Below are 8,651 nucleotides of genomic sequence, written 5' to 3'. Positions count from 1 at the left end.
CTGCCTCTCTAGTGAGCACCAACAGGCTTTGTTTCTTTGCTCCCTTCCAGGATCCTGGTCACAATTCCTCTCCTGGTTTCTCCCTCCAACAGACATAGTCCAACACCAATATCCTGGCCCCTGCATTGGCAACAAGGGAAACCCCTGGCTAGCTCTGCCCTGACCATGTGGACAGTGCCTTGGGCAATAGCCCCCACTGTCTGCAGATGTTTTTACTACATAAAGGATTTTGATGGTTCTGTCTATTGAGAATAATAGAGTGTGCTTGGCCCAGCCATTGGCTTTCATGAGGTCTGTGATTTGCTTTTGATCCAAGACACTGTGATCATAGAATATCAGGGGTGGAAGTGACCCCAGGAGGTCATCTAGTCCAACTCCCTCCTCAAAGCAGGACCAATCCCCAGGCAGATTTTTACCCCAGTTCCCTAAATGCCCCCCTCAAAGATTTAACTCACAACTCTGGGTTTAGCAGGCCAATACTGAAACCACTGAGCTATCCCTTGCTCCCCCTGCCCCTGGCAGCCATTAGTGTCTTTCAGGATAACAATCACATTTACATACTACACCTATCATATGCTTGCACCACTTCTTTGGCCCAACTTGAAATAATGACCCCACCCAGCACTCTGAACATTGACAAGTTCAGATCTGGGTCTGGGAGTGAAAACCGCAGCTTTGGTCCATCCCTGATATTTTCTCATTTGTTTTCCTGGAGCCCACATAATTGTTTTCCCACACAATTTAAAGAGTTCAATAGTTGTGAAACACTATTGTGCTGGGTTCCCCCCCGGAGTACCACCTGGAACTGGTGTTCAACAGAGCCCCCTGATGATCTGGCCTGTGATCCCTCTCACACTGTGCTTCTGTGACAAGCTGCAAAGCCCTCCAGCCTGCACTATCACCTGCATTCACACAGGTAGGGAAATAACAAGCTGCAGTTACACACAGGCTCTGGTAGCTGTAATGTTAAAACATATAATGGATCGGTTAACTACTGAGTCACAACAAATGACTCCATAATATGATATTCCTGTGCTGTGTAGGGTTGAGGTATATTTTTGACTGATCTATATATGCTACGCTAGATCTACAGGTATGAGAGATTTTGAAATTTTCTATTACTGGTTGGTCCAAAATGTGAGAAGTAACAGAGCAGACAGGGGGGTGCTCTCGGCTAAATCTAATTCTGGCCAACCTGCCCATTCCTCAGTCACCCTAAGAGGGTGGCAAAGGGGCTACATAAATGCCCCACTCTCTGTACCTCTGTGGTTGGGTGTCTGGGTCTGGAATTTAGCATGAGTGTAACATTTTCAAAAGTGCCTCAGTGACTTAGGACCAACCTGGCATTTTCCTTTTCCATTTTCTCTCCTGTCTGCATTTTTAGAGGAAAGGAAAGATGTGGCATTGAAACAACTGGAAATGAGATAATCAAAACGCTTCACGGTCACACAGGGGGCTCCTCAGTGGCCAGTGACAGGATTAGTAATAATTACAGTTCAGTAATAACAATAATGACAGGAGTTGTTCTGGTTTTTGTTCTAGTCTCGTTAGGGTCACAGGCACACGATGCCCTCTGGGTTCAAGCCCTTTTGTCTCAGGGGATTTGCCTTTCAGGACTGAGCTGGCTGATTCTTACCTAAACAGGTCACTCCAGCATCTTCTCTATGAACGCAGTCATTCTTACCCCATCCCTCGTTCCGGCAGTGCCAGAGAGCAGACTTGGTACCATCACAGGCAACATTTTTTAGCCAAATTGGTCCAGATCCTCGTCCAAAATAAGCATTAAGATGGACACTGACAGCAGCTCCACATCCCAACTGCTTACAGACAATCCCAGCATCTGCCATGTCCCAGCCATCATCACACACCGTCCCCCACTGATCCTGGTGTTTAACTTCCACTCTCCCGGCACAGGGGCTGCCTCCATCTGCCAGCCTCAGCTCGTTGACACCTTCAAAGAGAGACACAGAGCAGGTCAGAGAGAGCAGGGAGCCCCCTCCCCAGCGTTATCACAGCAGAGTCCGCACCCGGCAGCAGGGAATCCACACCCAGAGCCAGAAGAATGGGACATGCCCAGAGCTGCCTCATGGCTCCACCTTCTCACGTCTCAGCACCTCACACTCGAGTCTGTCAGTGCAGCAGCTCTCACCATTTTATCCCCACTCTGGCAATTTGGGGTGTTTATACCTGTCTCGTGAGAACACAATAAATGGTGCCAACTCAACGAGTTTCTCTTATTCCAAATTGTGCCACCTCCTGTCACTGTCACAGTGTCACTGGGGCTGAAGCCAACAAGATGCTGCCATCTGCCTAAAGTCTGTCAGCATGTGGGTGTGAGGCTGCCCTGAATAAAGCTGGCTGCCACTTTCCACTAAAGCCCACAGGGAACACGGCTGCCTCTGTATGGCTGAGGGGGCTGGAGAGGACCCAGGGACCGTTATGGGCAGCAGAGACCCTGTGAAAGGAGGATGGGGAGAGTGAGGGGAGCAGGGCACTTGGGGGACAGGAGGCAGATTCAAGGGTTGAAAGGGAATGGGGTAAAGAGGATTAGTCAGCCAGAGGCAGGGGTGGGGAGGGGGTTCTGGAGCAAGGGGAGGAAAGAGGGTGGGGAAGGGAGAGAGTCTGTAGCAGGGGGTTGGAGGGACAGAGGGGAGGAGGGTCTGGAAAGGGTGGTAGGAAGGGGCAGGAGTGAGGAGGTGGGTGTGGAGTGGGGGGTGGGAAGGAGGTTGGAAAGACGGGGCAGGAGGGAGAAGTGGGAAAGGGAGGGGTGTCTGCATTGGGGGTTAACAGGGAAGCAGAAAAGAGAGTCAGAATGGAGGGCAGGGGACAGGGATCTGAAATTGAGGCAGGAGGGAGGAGGGGAGATGGAGCACACGGTAGTCTGGAGGGAGAGCAGGGAGCATGATCCTGGAGGGGGTTATTGAGCAGGGGGCAGGAGGGAGGAGAGGAGAAGGGGGTTTCGAGAAGGGGTCTGCATGGAGAGGTGGAGAGGAGGGGATGGGGGACAGGAATGGGGGACAGGAGTGAGAAGTCAGGGGGGTGAGGAATCAGGGACAGGAGGGAGAGAGGGGAAGGGATTGGGGGGCAGAAGGAGGCATGGGGAGAAAAGGTGGCTCTAAAAAGGGGGTAAGGAGGAGGTGGGGTGGGGAAGGGTGATTATGTGTAGGGGAAGGAGTGAGGGGGCCTGAAGCAGGGCAGCAGGAGGGTGAGGAGCGGAGGGGTGTGGAGCAGAGGATGGGAGGGAGCGGAGGGAGTCTGGAACAGGGGCACATGAGGGATTATTGGGGAAGATGGAGGAGTGGAGATGGAGTGGGGGGGCCTGGTGCCGGTGGACAGGAGGAAGGGGAGAGGTTCTGGAGCGGGGGTCATGAGGGAGTATTGGGGAGGGGAATTGGATATTGGAGTAGGAAGGGGATGGGGGCAGGAGTGAGCAGGTGCAGTAGCAAAAGAGAGATGGGGAGCTGAGGAGAGGGGCCTCTAGAATGGGGGCAGTATTTCCCAGTCTCAGGCAGAGAAGTTGTGGGGGGTGGGGTGGGGGAAGCCTGGGAAGTGTTGCTATTTGGAAATGGCTAAATCATTCCCGTCGTGTTACGGTGACACTGTAGTTGATGTGAATGGTTGATGTCAGTGTGAAGGTCTCCAACATCTGTAACTCACCCCTGACCAGTAACAGAAGTCTGAGTGTGAGTGTGAACCATGCTGCATGAATTAGCTCAGTGGCTGTCAAGCTATTTCTCAGCCAGTCCTCCATCTGTCAGAGGAACTGAACCAGGAGAGGAGAGCGAAGGCAGCGCTGGGCAATGGACGGCAGTTCCCGTCTCAGGGGTGAAGGGAGGGTAGAGCGCAGTCTCCAGCTGAGCAGCCAGGGGGAGTCGTGCAGTTTGGGTGCACTAAAGGGTGATTTCCAACCTGTGATTCTCACCCCCACTCTGGCAGAGGAGTAGGGGGGGGGGGTCTAAAGTCCAAAGATGGATGGAAAAATGAGACTGGATGTTTTTAATAACCTCACAATTTTTGTTCTGAATAGCTTGGCATTACAGCCTTGTGCTCCTTACCAGAGCTTCCTCTCCTGACCTGCCCCCTACATTTCCCTCTTCCACTGGTCTCCTCCTGCCCTCCTCCCCTGGGCTCTTCCCCCTCCTCTTCTCCCTTTTCTACCTGGCCTCTCTGCCCTGCGTGTACAGGCTGCTCCTTCCCCAGATGAGCAGCAGACTCTGCCCCCACTCCCTGCAAGCTGCTTTTCTCCCAGCATAGGGTTACCATATTTTAACAATCAAAAAAGAGGACGGGAGGAGCCCCGCCCTAGCCCCGCCCCTGCCCCTTCCACTCCCTCCCACTTCCTGCCCCCTCAGAACCCCCAACCCTCCCCCCCACTCCTTGTCCCCTGACTGCCCCCCAGGACTCCACCCCCTCCCTAAGCCTCCCTGCCTCTTGTCCCCTGACTGCCCCCTCCTGAGACCTTCCCCACATCCTAACTGGCCCCCTAGAACCCTACCCCCTACCTGTCCCCTGACTGCCCCAACCCTTATCCACACCCCCACCCCCTGACAGCCCCCCCCAAAACTCCTGACCCATCTAAACCCCTCTGCTCCCTGTCCCCTGACTGCCCCCTCCTGGGACCCCTGCTCCTAATTGCCCTCCAGAACCCCACCCCCTACCTAAGCCTCCCTGTGCCTTGTCCCCTGACTGCCCCCTCCTGAGACCCCCCCACCTGTACCCTGACTGCCCAAAACCTTACACCCCCAACCCCCAGACAGCCGCCCCCCGAACTCCTGACCCATCCAACCCTCCCCCCTGCTCCCTGTCTCTTGACTACCCACCCCCAGAACCTCCCTGCCACTTCTCTGACCACCGGCCTCCTTACTGTGCTGCAGAGCAGCGCGCTCGGCAGCGGGGGAGGGGAGCAGGGTCGGAGCTCCAGACGGCGAACGGCCGGCGATCTGTGAATGCAGGGAGGGAGGGGGAGGGAGAGAGAGGAGGGGAGTGGTGTCAAGTTTCAGGAGAGAGGAGGGGGAAGTGAAGGAAGGGCTCTGGCTCTGGCTGCCGGAGCCCCAGCTGCTCTGTAAGCCGCGCGCACGCTCTGTTTGGGGGGGGGAGGAGGGGAAGTCCGGACATTGACAAATTCCCCCCGGACGCTATTTTTAACTCAAAAAAGCCGGACATGTCCGGGGGAATCCGGACGAATGGTAACCCTATCCCAGCAGCTCTGAGTTCCACCCCTTACCCCCCAGTTGTCTCTACAGCTGTTTGCATTTCTGGGGGTTGTGGAGAGGCAAAGCTGATTGCTGGGAGAGAGGCAGTTCACAGGGACTGTGAGAATGGGCCACTGCCTGCCACACAGTCCTTGGATATTGCCTGGGAGAATTGGTCCCCAGGACAGAGTTTGAGGACCCAGGACTGTGACTGAGACTGAGAGCAAGTAGAGGTATCATTACTATGCCTAGGAGCTACGGTTACATACAGAGTTCCCCTGTGACCACTGGAACAGGCTGGTTGCAGCAGTGGGTGGCTGAGCTGAGGACACCGTGTGTAAGGAGCCTCCATGGAGCTTAGAGAACAGTGCAATTCGCACCAGTACGTGGCCAGACCATCCTGCTCCTTCAATGCAGAGCAAATACAAAATGGTCACTTTACTGCAATCCATAAGGAAGGTTATTCAGCTGCTGCTCTGTTCAGTCCAGTCCCAAAGGAAACCCCTTGGGCCTGGTCTGCACTGGGGCTTTTTTCAACCAAGTTAACTCAGTGATGCTCACTCGTGGTAGGACCCAAGGCTAAGTGCACACAAAGTTCTGCTTCCCTGCACGCAGTTGAACCTATCAACAGCCAGCAGTTTCAATGCTCAGAAATCTCCAGCCTGCCCCTCCACTGAGCTCCAACAGACTTTGTTTCTTTGCTCCCTTCTAGGATCCCAGTCAACTCCTCTACTGGCTTCTCCCTCCAACCGACATAGTCCAACACCAATATCCTGGCCCCTGCATTGGCAACAAGGGAAACCCTGGCTAGCTCTGCACTCTGAACATTAACAAGTTCAGATCTGGGTCTGGGAGTGAAACCCACAGCTTTGGTCCATCCCTGATATTTTCTCATTTGTTTTCCTGGAGCCCACATATTTGTTTTCCCACCCAATTTAAAGTGTTCAATAGTTGTGAAACACTATGGTGACGGGTTCCTCCCAGGATGCCACCTGGAACTGGGGTATCACTGAGCCCCCAACGCACCAGCCTGGGCTCCCTCTCACACTACTTCTGTGACAAGCTGCAAAGCCTTCCAGCCTGCACTTTCATGAGCATTCACACAGGTAGGGACACACCCAGCTGCAGTTACACACAGGCTCTGCAGGTCTGTAGCTGTAATGTTAACTACTGAGTCACAACAAATGACTCCATAATATGATATTCCTGTGCTGTGTAGGGTTGAGGTATATTTTTGGCTGAGCTCTTTATGCTACACTAGATCTACAGGTATGAGAGATTTTGAAATTTTCTATTACTGGTTGGTCCAAAATGTGAGAAGTAACAGAGCAGACGGGGGAGCACTCTTGGCTAAATCTAATTCTGGGCAATCTGGGAGAATCTTCCCATTCCTCGGTCACCCTAAGAGGGTGGCAAAGGGGCTACATAAATGTCGCACCCTCTGTACCTCTGCAGTTTCGTGTCTGGGTCTGGATTTTGGCATTAGTGTAACATTTTCAAAAGTGCCTCAGCAACTGAGGACCAACCTGCCATTTTCCTTTTCCATTTTCTCTCCTATCTGCATTTTTAGAGGAAAAGAAAGATGTGGCATAGAAACAACTGGAGATGAGATAATGAAAACACTTCACAGTCACACGGGGGCTCCTTAGTGGCCAGTGACATGAACAGTAATAATTACACCTCAGTAATAGCAATCATTACAGCAGTTGTTCTGTTTTTTGTTCATTTCTTGTTTGGGCGACAAGAACACGATGCCCTCTGGGTTCAAGCCCTTTTGTGTCAGGGGATTTGCCTTTCAGGACTGAGCTGGCTGATTCTTACCTGAACAGGTCACTCCAGCATCCTTTTCATGACCGCAGTCATTCTTACCCCATTCCTTATTCCCACAGTGCCAGAGAGCAGATTCGGTACCATCACAGGCAACGTTATTTAGCCAAATTTGTCCAGATCCTCGTCCAAAATGTGCATTTCCAGGGGCCTTGTCAGCAGCTCCACATCCCAGCTGCTTACAGACAACCCCAGCATCTGTCATGTCCCAGTTGTCATCACACACCGTCCCCCACTGATCCTGGTGTTTAATCTCCACTCTCCCGGCACAGGGGCTGCCTCCATCCACCAGCCTCAGCTCCTCAGCACCTTCAAAGAGAGACAAAGAGCAGGGTCAGAGCGATCAGGGAGCCCCCTCCACAGCTTTATCACAGCAGAGTCTGCGCCCGGCAGCAGGGGATCTGCGCCCAGAGCCAGGAGAATGGGACATGCCCAGAGCTGCCTCATGGCTCCAACAGATCCTGTCTCAGGGCCTTACACTCAGGGCTGTCAGTGCTGCAGCTCTCGCCATTTTATCCCCACTCTGGCGATTTGGGGTGTTTTTACCTGTCTCGTGAGAACACGATGAAAGGTGCCAACTCATGGAGTTTCCCTTATTCCAAATGGCGCCATCTCCTGCCACTGTCAGTGGGGCTGAAGCCAGCGAGATGCCGCCATCTCCCAACAGTCTGTCAGTGTGTGGGAGTGAGGCTGCCCTGTGTAAAGCTGGCTGCCACTTCCCACTAAAGCCCATGAGGAACACGGCTGTCTTTGTGTGGCTGAGGGGGCTGGAGAGGACCCAGGGACCGTGAGGGACAGCAGAGACCCTATGAAAGGAGGATGGGGAGAGTGAGGGAAGCAGGGCTGCCCTTACTACGAGGCAAACTGAGGCAGCTGCTGCAGATGCCAGACTGTGGGGAGGCGCCACTAGGACCCAGAGTGTAGAAAATTGCATCTGCTGCTGGTGCATATGTATTCTCTCTGCTCTAGATGCACAGAGATGGTGGAGTGCAGTGCTGGAGGCAAGAGAAATAACAGGCAGGCAGGAGAAAAGGTGAGAGAGAATAACAGAAAGCAGCTGGAGCTGCAGGGAGAGAAAGGAGGAGGACCCTCTCTAGCACCCCCAGGAGCCTGATTTACACTAGCTTCTCAGGGAGCTTCCTGTTTCCTGCTGCTTCCCTGAACCCACTTGAGGAGAAAAGGCAGTCAACTGAAGCAGTAGCAGAGAGTTAGGCCATTAAGACACTGATATCTTCCCTCACTCAGGCCCTGCTACCAGCCTGCTTATTTGTCCCCTTCAACTGACTGTTCAGAGCCACTATAGCTGGTACAGAACAGCAGTCATGAATGAAAGAAGAAAATGCCCCTCTGCGGCAGCATTCAGAAAAAGAAAGAAAGCAAAGGAAGTTTTTCTATCTAAGCAGGAAGGAGCTCTCCTGAGATACATAGACACAAATGTTCATGGTGAGCCTTCCGGCCCCAGTGAGGATGTGAGTGGTGAGGAGATGCCTGATCTTCCAGTTAATCAGTGTGCAGGTGACCTGGCAGCTACTGCAGCATCCATATCTCCATCTCAAATGGATGTAACCATGCACATTCCTGAAGAAAAGTGTAGATCAGAGAAGAGTGTGGTGGAGGCACAAGAAACAGCTG

At 53.1% G+C, this 8,651-nt stretch overlaps 1 protein-coding gene across 1 annotated transcript in view; it reads right to left on the bottom strand.

The window, feature by feature from the left end:
• Nucleotides 1-1,610: 1,610 nt before the first annotated feature.
• Nucleotides 1,611-8,651, bottom strand: part of LOC117873110 (galectin-3-binding protein A-like) — an 18,961-nt gene continuing 11,920 nt past the window's right edge. The window contains exon 2 of the mRNA XM_034762190.1: nucleotides 1,611-1,951. Coding sequence (XP_034618081.1) covers nucleotides 1,611-1,951 — 341 coding nt within the window. The remainder of the gene's footprint in view (nucleotides 1,952-8,651) is intronic.

The sequence above is a fragment of the Trachemys scripta genome, chromosome 1 (genome assembly GCF_013100865.1).
Source record: "Trachemys scripta elegans isolate TJP31775 chromosome 1, CAS_Tse_1.0, whole genome shotgun sequence".
In the NCBI taxonomy this organism is placed as follows: Eukaryota; Metazoa; Chordata; order Testudines; family Emydidae; genus Trachemys; species Trachemys scripta.
This window is presented reverse-complemented; position numbering and strand designations above follow the sequence as displayed.